We start from the raw sequence: 14,061 nt of genomic DNA, 5'->3' as shown, positions 1-14,061 counted from the left end.
GGGTGTGGTTCTGCTTCTTGTCCTCTCCTCTCCAAAATTAAAGCAGCGCACCACTGAAGTCCTTCAAGGAGAATCCTCACATCCCTTCTGAACACAGCTTTCCTGCATCAATTGCCAACCCTTTTGGGTTATAAAGACTCTTGCTGTAACTAGCCTTCCCTTCTTTCAGCTACTCTATATGCTCTCCTTGACTTGGAATGATGCAGCAGAAACTCTCTTACATCACCACCAATTTGATGTCCCCCTTGCCCTTTCCAGCTCCAAAAAAGCTCTGAGTTTGAGTGCCAGAGGCTCTTAACTCACATTTATTGTCTGTCTGCCAGGAGTAAATGAATATTTGGGTACCTCACTGTGTCTGAGCCTCTCCACTTGCTCAGTCCCTCCTATTTCTGGTGCAGGAGAAGAAGCTGGAATAGCAAAGAAATTTGATCCCAAAAGCCAATCAGCACAAAGCCTAATTAAACCCAAGAGTGTTATACTAGCCAAGCTCTCTACGAGTAACTGGCTGCATTTTAAACTGGCTAATTTAATGTCCTTCCTCATGTTTCCAATTAGTTTTCAGGCGAAAGTGGAGAGAGAATGAAAGAAAAATACAGTATGTTCTGTTGTGGTCACAATGAAGCTGTCAGTCACTATAAGGACCTGCTGCAGAGCAACAAGAAGTTCCAAAACTTAATAAAGGTAAAAAACCCATCCGGTGACCCAGTCTGTCCCATTTCCAAAGAGCAAAATGTCTGATTTCTTGGGTTTGGTTTTGAACCAGACTTAAAGCTGAAAGGAGTGTGAGCTTGTTACTTGGCTAGAACTGCAGCTCTAGAGAGCCCTAGTGGATAGAGCACTGGACTGGGTCTCAGAAGACCTAGGTTCTAGTCCTGGCTCTGCAACTGGCTTGTTATGTGACCTTAGGCAAGTTGCTTCACCTCTGTGCCTCAGTTTCCTCATCGCTGAAATGTGGATAATCATTCTTTGAGCTCTACCATAAAAAGCACTGTATAAGAACTAGGTACTATTGTTATAGTTTTGCCCACTATGACATATCTCCAGAATCAAGAGACTGGCTCCAGGGCATGTCAGTCTCTTGTGCACTGGAATGTGCAGCCTTACGTGGGTAGAACAAAAGAAACTGCTATATGGAAACATTTAAATGTAGACAATTTGTAAGGAGTTAACCTGAATCTTAGAGGAACGTTGCACGGTTCAGATGGATGAAATTTTCTAAATCCTCTAGTTCAGTAATTCGGAGTATTTCCCAGTATTGTTCTAAATTATAGATCATCTTAGGTGGTGTCTTTTAAAGGGGACAGTTCATTACTGTCAAGGATTTAAATAATGAGTTTAGAAGTGCAATGCATTCTGTTCTCTGAGAAGAGAGGATCCATGAATCTGTAATCCATTCTGCTGCCAGCATCTCAGAGTACTTGGAATCGGACTGACTGTTGGGGTTCTGATTCTTTCATTCATAAGTGGATCTATATTTATTAGCATTAAACTCCAGAAACCCTGGTAAAGGAGACACCTATACATCATTCAGTAGCAAGTGTAATTCAGTTCAATTATATTGTTGAACCTGATTAGATGATGATAATAAATATATGTTTTAAAAGTGGGCATATTATAAAAGAAAAAAGAAAATCTATCTTCAAATGGAAAATCCAACAATTTTTTTGCACTAGCTGGAAATAACATTTAAAAACACATTTTTCCTGTGATGCAAGTCAAAATAACGACTTTGGTTTGCTGGGTGCAAGAGGTGCCCATTGCTAGTTTTGTGATTGACACTAATGGGGCTGTAGTGCAAGAGTAGCCACAGGGTCGTGTAGTCAATGGAGATCTTGTTGCACAAAAGAGAAATTTCAAGAGGTAAGGAATGTGTAATTGGCGTGGGGAAAAGACGGAGGGCTATCTCAAATGCAGATTGTATCACAACATGCAGTTTATGCCACCTAGAGTAGTCTAACCACTTGTTTGGTTTCTGTGTGTTGTGTTTTTTTTTGTTTTTTGCTCCCTAGAAAATAGGTAACTCTTCTGTTGTGAGGAGACTTGGTGTCCAGGAGTGCATCCTCCTAGTCACTCAACGCATAACCAAGTATCCAGTGCTGGTGGAGCGTATTATTCAGAATACAGAAGGTATATGAGTGCCCTGTAATACCTGTCCCCCCCCAGCCCTGGCTGTCTTCCTTTGCACCACCCTCTTCTAAACATGGAGGGTTGTGTGGGACTCCCTTTAGGCTCTTCCGCTTCACTCCTTTATCAGTTGAAGGATTGTTATTGAGCCACAAAAATTACAGGCTCAGGGGCAGCATTAGATTTAACTCTAAAGACAGGAAATCTTAGTGTTTTAGCCTCTGTTTGATCAGAATTTGATGCTTTGGCTTTTTTCGGACTTTATGCTACAAAGAAACACTTTGAGCTCCTAAGCACAGAGCCTGTCACATTAGGTGATGTTTGGGATTTGTTTAGAAGGGGCATTCTGTGTCCTGGAAGTCTAAATAACTTCCATTTTATGAATTATTTCCTTAATTTCTGCAGCAAAGTCAGACTAACCAACACTCTGCCTCTTTATAGCTGGCACTAAGGATTATGAAGATCTGTCCCAGGCACTCAGTTTAATTAAGGACATGATCACTCATGTAGATGCCAAGGTAAATGAGTGTGAGAAGAGGCAGCGTCTTAGAGAGATTATGTACAAAATGGAGCTGAAATCATCAGGGAAATTCAAGAATGGGCTGCTCTTCCGGAAGAATGACATGGGGCAGCGGCAGCTCCTGCTGGATGGGACACTGTTCTGGAAAGCCGCATCAGGGAGGCTCAAAGGTAAATAAAAGTGCTGAAAAGAGGGAAAATCACAACTGGAAAACAAGATTTCCATTTTGTTTGTTACTGATCAATTGAGTATAAAGTCAGATGATGATAACCTGTTAGTTTCATAGGGTACTGGAGGAAATAGCACTTGTTCTATTCCTGACTTGTCAAATAAGCAACTCTATAACGGTACACGATAAGTTCCTTTTGCAGTTTGCTTATAATCTCTCTGATCCTCTGCCCAATTCAAATGGGAGGTCTTTAGATAGATGACAAAGTGTTGAGTCAAACCTTCTTAGACTCCTGTGGAAAGACATTATCTTGTGCGAGCTCTGGTTCACACTTTGAAAAATTGTCATGTCAACCTCATGACACCTTCCTTCCACAAACTAACTGACTGGTCAGAAAATCAAAACTGCTTCCATAAGCTGAACATGTTAACAATTTTGTTGCTGAAAAGTACAGGAGGAGAGCCTCATTGGCTCATCCCATGTAGCCAGAGATATCTGGTGCTGTGGATTTCACACAGTTCCATAAGATTTTGCTGCTGGGACAGAGACATGTTCCCTCATGAGCAGATCAGGGTTATATGTTAACCTGTGCCTCAGGAGAGCTTTTCATCTTCGGATCTCTTTACAAATATTTTAATGTGTTCCTTTTTGTATTCCTGAAAAAAGTGCATTTGATTGGGCTGTGTATGTGACCATTACAAATTTAAAGGAATAATGTATCTGATATTGCAGTGCTGACCATATGAAAGGCCTGTTGAACAGTGTTTAGAATAGTTGTGAATAGTTAGCAAGTATTTCCACTTTTCCCACTTATTTTAAAATTTTTGCTTCTTTAAACCTAGGCTTTTCTTTGGGATGGAGGTCCATAATCATCATGCATTAGAAATAACTACATGGAGCAGCAGATAGGTGTCTAATCTATATCTGATCTTCTGATATAGGCTGTGCCTATCACTAGTGTCTGAGAGCAATAAGTATGATCAATGCCCTCTGTATTTGATGTTGTCAAAGAATTTTCTTTGGAATTCACCTAGTTGCAGAACCTGCTCCAGAATCTAAGCTTTCCTTATTTACAAAGATTGTTGTGGTAGAAATGACCCTTACATTCAGGTCATGTTTTTAAGCAATGCAGTAACAATGGCTCTGTGGGGTGATCTACTTCATTCCTCTCAGTAGGCTTTAAATCTCAACCCCAACTAATTACAGTTAAATGTCAACATTCTTAATTATTTCACTGCTGATCACTTTAACGGAAACCTGCTGATCTCATCCCAGGATCCCAAACTGCCTAACATGCCTTCATAGGGACAAAAACCCCAGCTAGTTAACTGTCATGGGTCAAGTCAGAGGCTAAGTGGTTTTGATTTTAGTCCTAAGTGGATCACAGGATCTTGTACAAGAGGTGAATATACTTGAACTGCTCGATAATAGTGGCCATAAGGTAAATTAAATTTAACATCCTTGTGGGGGAAAATGCCAAAGAAACCCACCATGGCAGCATTTAATTTAAAAAAGAGGAACTACACATAAATGAGGTGAAACAATAATAAAGACAAACTGCCTGCAAACTGCATGGAGGCTACCTGAAAACTCCATAATGGAGGCTCAAACTAAACATCTTACCCACCCATCCCCTGCTCCCAAACAAAAAGTAAGAGAACAAAAAAATGCCACTATGGGTAAACACCAGAGTAAAAGAGGCAGTTAGAGGCAAAAAGGCATCCTTTTAAAATTGGAAGTCAAATCCTAGAGAGGACAGTAGAAAGGAGCATAAACTCTGGCAGACTGAGTATAAAAGTGTAATAAGGTAGGCCAAGAAAGAATTTGAAGAATAACTAAGGACACACAAACTATTAGCAAATTTTTTTCAAAGTACATCAGAAGCAGAAAGTCTGCCAAACGGTCAGTGGGGCCACTGGACGATGAAAGTGCTAAAGGAGCACTCAAGGAAGACAGTGGTGCTGCAGGGAAGCTAAATGAATCCTTCATATCGTACCAGTGCAGAGGGTATAGGAAAATCCCTACACCTGAGCATTCTTTTTAGGTGACAGATCTAAGGAACTGTCCCAGCTTGAGATGTCAGTAGAGGAAGTTTTGGAACTAATTGCTCAATTCAGCAGTATAAGTCACCAGGACCAGATGGTGTTCACCCAAGAGTTTTGAAGAAACTTAAAAATGAAACTGCAGAACTACTAACTGTGGTATTTAACCTATTGGTTAAATCAGTCTCTGTACCAGATGACAGGCTGATAGCTGATGTGACACCAATTTTTAAACAAGGCTCCAGAGGCGATCCTGGCAATTAAAAGCCGGTAAGTCTGACTTCAGTACCAAGCAAATTGGTTGAAACTATAGTAAAGAACAGACTTATCAAACACAAAGATAAACATGGGGGAAGAGTGAACACCACTTTTGTAAAGGGAAATCATGCCTCAGCAACCTATTAAAATTCTCTGAAGGGGTCAAGAAACATGTGGACAACGGTGATCTAGTCAATGTAGTGTACTTGGGCTTTCAAGGAATCCTGTGGCACCTTACAGACTAACAGACGTTTTGGAGCATGAGCTTTCGTGGGTGAATACCCACTTCGTCAGATCCACGAAAGCTCGTGCTCCAAAACGTCTGTTAGTCTGTAAGGTGCCACAGGATTCTTCGCTGCTTTTACAGATCCAGACTAACACGGCTACCCCTCTGATACTTGGGCTTTCAGAAAGCCTTTGACGAGGTCCCACACCAAAGGCTCTTAACCAAAATTAAGCAGTCCTGGGATAAAAGGAAAGGTCCTCTCATAGATCAATAACTGGTTAAAAGATTGAAAACAAAGGGTAGGAATAAATGGTGAGTTTTCACAATGGAGAGAGGTAAAAGGTGAGGTCCACCAAGGATCTGTACAGGGACCTGTGGTGTTCATGCCTTTTCCAGATAATTTGTGAATATGATGAACAGTGAAGTGGCAAAATTTGTAGACGATACAAAATTACTTGGACAGTTGCGTTCAGAGTTAATGGTGAAGATTTACAAAGGGATCTCATAAAGCTGAATGGCTGGGCAAGAAAATGGCAGATGAAATTCAATGTTAAGTGAAAAGTAAGGAATCCTAAGTATATGTACAAAATGATAGGGTCTAAATTAGCTGTTACCACTTCAGAAATTGTGGAGTCATCGTGGTTGAGTTCCTGAAAACATTCGCTCAATGTGGTGCAGCAGTATAAAAAGCTAACAATGTTAGGAGCCATTAGGAAAATGATAAATAGACAGAACTAGCATAATGCCACTATATAAATCCATGGTCCACCCACACCTTGAATACTATCTGCAGTTCTGGTCATCTCATCTCAAAAAAGCTATGTTAGAATTGGAAAAGGTACACAGAAGAGCAATGAAAATAATTAGGGGTATGGAACATCTTCCATGTGAGGAGAGATTAAAAAGATTGGGACTGTTCAGCATAGAAAAGAGATGACCAAGGAGGATATGACTGAGGTCTATAAAATCATGAATGGTGTGGAGAAAGTGAATAAGGAAGTGTATTTACCCCCTTCACATAAGAACTAGGGTGACATGATGAAATTAATAGGCAGGAGGTTTAAAACAAAGAAGGAAGTATTTCTTTGCACAATGCACAATCAACGTGTGGAACTCGTTGATAGGTGGTGATGTGAAGGCCAAAAGTATAACTGGGTTAAAAAAAGAATTAGATAAATTCATGGTGGATAGATCCATCAATGGCTGTTAGTCAAGATGGTTCGGGATGCAACCCATGCTCTTGATATCCCTGACCCTCCAACTGCCAGAAGGTAGGACTGGACAACAGTATCACTTGATTATTGCCCTGTTCTGTTCATTCCTGCTGAAGCATCTGGCACTGGCAAGTGTCAGAGACAGGATACTGGGCTAGACGAACCGTTGGTCTGAGCCGGTAGGCCATTCTTATGAGGCCATTCAATACAGACCAGTATAAAATAAATAACACAAGGGCTACTTTTACTGCCTATATTCATTTTAGTAAAAGCATCCATTTGTGGTTTGTTTTAAATGGAGCTGCAGAAAATGAGTCCTTGCCACATAATTGAGATCTAACTTGGTATGGAGTACATGGGGCCTTGATTATAATCCATCCAGGTAGGCTGTATCACAAAGTGGCGCATCACAATGTGAATAGTCCTGAAAGGCTTCTGGTACCAAAACATTCTCCGTAAATCATCTGCGCTGTTCGACAGTTACACTGTAGTGTTAACTCAAATGCTTGCTTGTCTGCATCAAGTCTTTTGGCATTAAAACCATTTCATTTTTCTCCTGTTGCCTTGGTAGATATTCTGGCTGTCCTGTTAACTGACGTACTTTTGCTGTTGCAAGAAAAGGACCAAAAATATACTTTTGCATCTGTGGTATGTGTTTTTCTGCTTCATTAAAATATTCATTCACAGTATTCATGAAAGTGACTTAAAAGAAGAATATTGGTAGTGGTATTCATATTTAATATGTATATTAGGGTAGTGATCAAGCTCCCCAGTTGAGATTGAGGCCTCATTGTGCTGGGGGGCTGCACAAACATGCCTGACTGGCCTATGGAATTCAGACCCATATACCAGCTAATATGGAGAGACTGTCTCTGTGGGTTGGGAATCTGTCACCACTGGAAGTGCACGTGTCATTGTACATAATAGAAACATAAGAGTAATGAGAGCGGAGTTTGTTCTAAACTAACAGCCCCTTGTGAGCTTCAGGGGCACCCACTTAGAGGAATCAAAAGGAGAAAATATCTGAAAAAAAATATTAGAAAACAAACCAGGAATCTTGGGGTCACATAAGCCAAACCTGGTTCAGCCCCAGAACTTTTCTCTTTGTATGGAACTACTAACCCAAGCAAACTCTCTAACTTTGTGGCACTGAGCACTGGTCTTCGTTCTTTTCACTGCTCCCTGTATTGCTGAGTTCTGTCCTGAGTTGTGGACGCTGGCAGCATATGAGGAAATGTGCTAGAATCCTGCTTTGAAAGGCCCCTATAAACAGTCTTTTAGAGAAGGGGGGACTCTGCTGCTCAGTTCTCTTTCAGTGTGTTAATTTGCGGCTCGATGAAGGGGGGGAAAAAACCTGCCATGTCATCTGGGGAAATGGTAAACTGTGACTAGGGTAGCCTCCGAACTGCTGGCAACTGAGATTTTATTATGTAAATGTAATGAGCACTAACCCATATGTAATCGCAGCAATTTGGAGCACTTGTGGATTCGCTTGTCTTTCAGGGCATTTCCTAGTTCTTAGGGCAGGTTGTTAGCAAAGGACAGATGTGTACATTTGGAACTGACCAAAGTTCAGTTGTGACTGTAACAGGATTTACTAATTACAATTTTGAAAGGGTTTTTTTGTTTTAAATTATTTGCTTTGTCCTGATATTTTTCAACATATCAAGACTGGGGCTGGATTTCCCTGGCAAACCGTATCACTTGATTTCAATGGGATTTAAGCACGTACTTAATATTTGAAGCATATACCTATGATTTCTGGGTAGAGGTATTTTTCTTGAATTGGGATGTCTAACTGTAAAGTTGCTGCACCTGGGCTTTTACATCATATTCATCCATTCAGGATAACACACCCACTGTTTGGCTTGTATAGCACTGGAGTAGAGAGGAATATTTGCTTCTGGTCTGTTTCCCAAAACATAATCATTCAGGTTGAATGTTAAACTCAAATATAATACTTGCAAAAATACAGCTGGAGCACTTGGACAGTTGTCATTAAGAATGTTTGAGTTTCCTCCTCCACTCCTCTGCGTGGTTTGCAGCCTTTTTGTCCTATGGGGCTGTTAATGTATTTGCAAATCTACTTCACTAGCTCAACTCCTGCTACAGGAAACCCTAGATACCATGTGTTAGAATGCTAAAGAGCATGCAGCCTCTTGTCCCCACCCCAGATCTCTAATCCCTAGTGGAGGGTACTTTGCCTGGTGGAATATTGTCTGTCCATAGTCATGGATTGATCTGTTCTTGGCACCTTTATATTTATGGGATCTGTTTAAAATAAGCTAAATATTAATCTCCCCTAGATAAAGTAAGAGAAGGGAGGGGAGTGAATAGATCTACCTGGCTCTCCTGCCTGGCTCTCCTGCCTTGTCCTAGTGACTCCAGCTCATGATCTGAGCCAGCCACACAGCTTGCAGGGGAGCCCAAGAACAGCTGGCAAAACTTAGTTTTCTTGATGTCACAGTTTCAGGAATCCCCTCTGCTTCCCCTCAGGATTTATGCAGTAGAAATGGAAGCATGTTCAGCAGCCTGCAAAATAGCTCCTTTCTCACCTAGTGATGGGTTATCTAAGTGATGTACATTGGCTGAAATACAAAGTGTAGCTAGGGATGCTAGTTACAGATATAACCCTTTTAGAAACTGTTTATCACGGAGAGTTGCTGTTAATGTTATACAAGAAGGGTTTTACCTTTTGGACCTGGTTTCAGTTTCCTAGACCTGAAGGTGAAGCTCTGTCCTATGAGCTAACCTGCCAGCTTGGCACCAGCATTACTTCCTCCTGTTCTCTCCTTTCATGTTTATATCCAAGTATCGTTAGGTCCAGTGATATTGGTTTTTCCCCTGTTCTGTTTTTATTACTGCCAGAAGAAGCAAAGTCCAAACTAGGTCATGCTGCCCTCCCTCATGAGGAACTCTGAAGAGCCAGAATTCACAGCTCCACAAGTCTCATGTTTTTAGAATGTAGGTCCTTGAGACTCCTCTGTGTGCCATGCATGGGTGCAGTATAAAATGCCCCAGCAATAAAACTGTGTCGTTGCAGTTTGTCTTCATTGGTCACAGACAGACAAGAAACCCTAAAGATGCTGTGTGATCTAGTGCTTCAGCAAAACTTAACACATCAACTTATATTTTTGTTCTGCAGGACTCTAAGCCACCAGTTATTTCATTGCAAAAGCTAATTGTAAGAGAGGTAGCTAATGAGGAGAAAGCAATGTTCTTAATTAGTGCCTCATTAAAAGGACCAGAGATGTATGAAATTCACACCAGCTCCAAAGAAGAGAGAAATTCTTGGATGGCGCACATTCGCAGAGCTGTGGAAAGGTAAATTATGACTGAAAGTTGGAGGATTTGATTTCCTGATTGCGTGTTTGATCTCTCAGCACGGCTGAAAGTTCTGTTTGTTGGGTAAAGATAAATTTGACTAATCTGGTCCCTCAGGCTTTATTTCACATCCGTGCTAAAGTATATACTAGTCATGTCAGTGTGGCTTCTCTCAGGAGGCCAGATAGATTTGACTATCTTTTAGTTTTTTGTTTTTGCTGTTGTATTTCATACTCTTTGTAAGAGTGGAGCCTGTTGCTTTGCACATGCTTACCTAAAGGAAACAGACCACAGCAGATATGAGAAGATTAGGGGTTTTATTTGTCAGTAACTTGACCTGGTCAGAAGATTCAGCCTCCCTAGGAAGTGTGTTTGCCCAGTACCTGACATAACAGTAGCATTATGGATGTGAGATACAAACAGGCTTCAAGATAAAGCACCTCCCAAGCAAGGATGCAGGATTTGGGCCAAGGCTTTCAGTAGGTTATCTATGCATAGATCAAATCAATCTCCTCCTGCCTTTCCGTTTTATAGCTGCCCTGATGAAGAGGAAGGAACCTTCAGTGAGCCTGAAGAAGAAAGGAGATTGGCTGAAGCACGAATTGCTAAATTAAAAGAATTTCAAGGTAATGGTTCATGCAAGCATCTAGTGAACAACTTTGTAGTATCACTAACTCTTCGTGACCCTCTTATTCTTGATGGACGCTTGATGACTAAGAATGTGATCCCATCCTGTGATAATTTCAGGCAAACTACTGTTGTAGGATTGCAGGTAAATTGGGCTTTTCCTGCCGTTAAATAACACATCTAAAAAATCCCTCTCACTTTTTGTTGAGATGTGAGAAAAATGATGAGGGGTATGGAACAACTTCCATATGAGGAGAGATTAAAAAGTCTGGGACTATTCAGCTTAAAAAAGAGATGACAAAGTGGGAGTGGGATATGATAGAGGTCTATAAAATTGTGACTGGTGTGGAGAAAGTGACTAGAGAAGTGTAATTTACTCCTTCCCATAACACAAGAACCAGCAGTCACCCAGTGACATTAAAAGGCAGCCATTTTAAACTAACATAAGGAAGCATAGGTGCTGACTTGGTGGGTGCCCTGGGGCTGGAGCACCCCCCTTCTTCCGCCCTGCCCCCGCAGCATGCTGCTTCCCCGCTCCTCTCCCCTCCCTCTCAGCGCTTCCTGGGAGCGGGGACTTAGAGCGCTCAGGAGAGGAGGCAGGGAAGGGGGTGGATGAGGGTGGGAAGAGGGCGGGGCTGGGGTGGGAAAAGGCAGGGTGGGGCAGGGACTTTGGGGAAGGGGTGGAATGGGGGTGGGGTGAAGGCGGTGCAGGGATGGGAAGAGGCAGGGTTATGGGTGGATGGGGGATTGAGCACCCATCGGGGACAGGGGAAGTCAGTGCTTATGTAAGGAAGTACTTCTTCATACAACACACCTGTGGAACTCATTGCCTGGGGATGTTGTGAAGGCCAAAAGTACAACGGGGTTCAAAAAAGAATTAGATAAATTAGAGAGGATAGCCAAGATGGTCAGGGATGCAAACCCATGCTTTGAGGGTCCCTAGACTTCTGACTGCCAGAAGCTAGGACTGGGCAATGGGATGGATCGCTCACCAAATGCCCTGTTCTGTTCATTTTCTCTGAAGCGTTTGGCACTGGCTACTGTCCGAGATAGGATACTGAGCTTGATGGACCATTGGTGTGACCCAGAATGGCCATTTTTATCTGCTTCCTTTTCTGCCATTTGGCTCTTTCTAGCCACTTATAATAGTAAGAGCTTCAAACAAACAGAAGAAATATAAAATAAATCAATATGATTTTCTGAAATTAGCATTATGCTTCTGATACTGATTTTACAAACAGCTTTGTAGGGTTTAAATTAGTTTGTTTTTTCCCCTAGACCGCCTGAGCATGAAAGATGATCTGATTTTGCAAAGTCTAAATGAGAAACAACAAATTTATCTAGAAATGTCTGAAATGAATGGGTTTGAAGATCTTTCCCAAGGATCCCGATCCAGACTGCTCTTCAGGGGGGAGACCTCAGAGAATCTGCAAGGAGAGGTGATCCTGAAATCTGCAGTGACAGAAAGTAAGTGCAAAACAGGAACGTGTGTTTGTGTGTGTGTAGGTAGAGAGATACAGCAGCAGATAATATACGTCCTGTATATAAAGAGAGAGAGGCTATGGGGTTTAATGCTATCTAAAAAGTTAGTACTTGGGTAGTGCTGTTCAGACTCTTAATACTCAGAGCCCTCCTGTGAAATGGGTAATGTGGACATTCCCTACAAGTTAAAACAATATTTTTTAAAAGTTAGATCAAATTATGGAGCGTAGACATGAGTCTATTCAGATGTGTGGCTACTGAGTGCCCCGACAGCATGCCAGCACGTACTGAAATACCATGCAAGGGTCCCAAATTAAGGGAGGTTGGGCTGCCTGTGAGAGCAATGGTGGCATGAGCACAGATAACAAACATCACCTGAATTGGTGACTGATGTGTGAAGAGTTATTGATTTAGCCTTCTGAAAGCCCATCCAGACTTGCCTAATGACCTGAGTCCCCATTTGAAGATAAGGCGTCATCTTCACACGCACCTTTTCGTTTCAGAGTATGAGGTAAGGGAAAGCATGTCTGTGCTGTAAAGAGGCTCAGTCTGATCTCTCTAAATGCATGTCAGAGTTTTGAATGGTTGTATACGTAACATAAAGCATCATTGTATGGACATGACTCCTTAAAATGACCTGTGCTCCTCTTCCCTAGTTGAGAATCTCCAGAACCTGATCTTCACACAGTTAGCCAATGTAACCTGTCATTCTGAAGACAGCTGTGGGTTGGGGCTACCCAGGAGAGCAGAGACCTTTGGAGGATATGACAGCACCACCACAGTGCCAAACAAAAGTAAGACATTGGGCCTTCGGAGATCCAGTGCAGGACTGCAGACCCAGTGTGTCAATGAGAGGAACTGGCGTTCTGGTCACCTTGCTAATCTTTTCAGTGAAAGCCGAGGACGTCAGCTGTTCTCCAGCAAAGTCTTTCTGGTACTAGCCCCATAGGCTATGATGGCTGTTGAAATTTCTGACATGGATGGTAAGGTGGCTTGGTGTTGGTAACTGTGATGTGGCCATTCCATGGTTGGTGGCTTATGCACATTTCTGACTGTCAGATCGCTGATCTTAAGGTGATTGAGTAAAGCTTGTGATAGGCATGACCTGGACGGAATCCTTAAGGTCATGTTTTACAAACGTTGCAAGTTCATATTTAGGGTGATGGCTTGCAGACACAAGAATGTATCCATTGCTGTTTGATCAGTGGCCTTCACTCTCCAGGTGTATTTCTAGCAGTGCAAGGACATTGATGTTTTAAGTCTGCAGAATTGTTCGGATGTAATTGCACTTTGCGATGGATAGGTCCTCGTTATTGAGTTGTATAATTTGCAGCGATGGGTCTATTGGAAGGAAGGTTTGGCCCAGACATGTGCAGTTATTGTCTTTGCTTTTCTGTCTGGGAGGACCCTTAATCATTTGGTTACTGATTTGATGACATTCATTGCGTTTTTACATGTAACGGGATACCCTGTGAAGGTTGTCATCTCTGCCCCCATGCCATCGTACCATCCACATGAGCAGTTTCAATAGCTACCATAGCCTATGGGGCTATAACAGGAACGACCATCCTGGGCTTTCACCGAAGACCAGGACTTCTTTTTATGATGCCAAAGACTGTGGCACATTCAGGTCAGCCCGATGGAGGAAGTGCTACACTCTTGACCTTTGTTTTGTGTCACATAATATTAGCGGCCATGTGTTGTGTACAAGGTCAGTTTTCAATTACTTTCCCAACAGCCAACACCATCTGGCTGTGATTTGTATAGGCCTGCAAGTTCCTCTAATTCGATTCCCTCCTGAAAAATCATTAGAATTTACAGTCTGCTGATTGGTCCTGCTATGAGGCGATATTAGAGGGATTGATAAACTGGATTTCCCACCACCACCCCCATCTGGCTTATTACCACCACTTTATAGGCCTACTAATATTGGCCACTAAATCAAGCATTGCAAGAAAAAGCATTCACTCCTTGCTCGACAGAAGAGAGCGAGGCACTCTTCCAGCAATATCAAGCCAACAAAAGCCTCAAAATTGCAATGGCATTGAGTCTTTGAATGCAGTAAGAAGGAAAAG

At 42.1% G+C, this 14,061-nt stretch overlaps 1 protein-coding gene across 1 annotated transcript in view; it reads left to right on the top strand.

Moving 5' to 3' along the window:
* The window catches only part of ARHGEF18 (Rho/Rac guanine nucleotide exchange factor 18), a 32,031-nt gene that overhangs the window by 3,628 nt on the left and 14,342 nt on the right, over positions 1-14,061 (top strand). Inside the window, exons 5-12 of the mRNA XM_050934487.1 lie at positions 556-681; positions 2,010-2,127; positions 2,566-2,814; positions 7,125-7,201; positions 9,699-9,877; positions 10,412-10,503; positions 11,783-11,971; positions 12,643-12,780. Coding sequence (XP_050790444.1) covers positions 556-681; positions 2,010-2,127; positions 2,566-2,814; positions 7,125-7,201; positions 9,699-9,877; positions 10,412-10,503; positions 11,783-11,971; positions 12,643-12,780 — 1,168 coding nt within the window. The remainder of the gene's footprint in view (positions 1-555; positions 682-2,009; positions 2,128-2,565; positions 2,815-7,124; positions 7,202-9,698; positions 9,878-10,411; positions 10,504-11,782; positions 11,972-12,642; positions 12,781-14,061) is intronic.

Source organism: Gopherus flavomarginatus, chromosome 24 (assembly GCF_025201925.1).
Source record: "Gopherus flavomarginatus isolate rGopFla2 chromosome 24, rGopFla2.mat.asm, whole genome shotgun sequence".
In the NCBI taxonomy this organism is placed as follows: Eukaryota; Metazoa; Chordata; order Testudines; family Testudinidae; genus Gopherus; species Gopherus flavomarginatus.
Note: the sequence above shows the minus strand (reverse complement) of the source record. Positions and strands in the feature narration are given on the sequence as shown.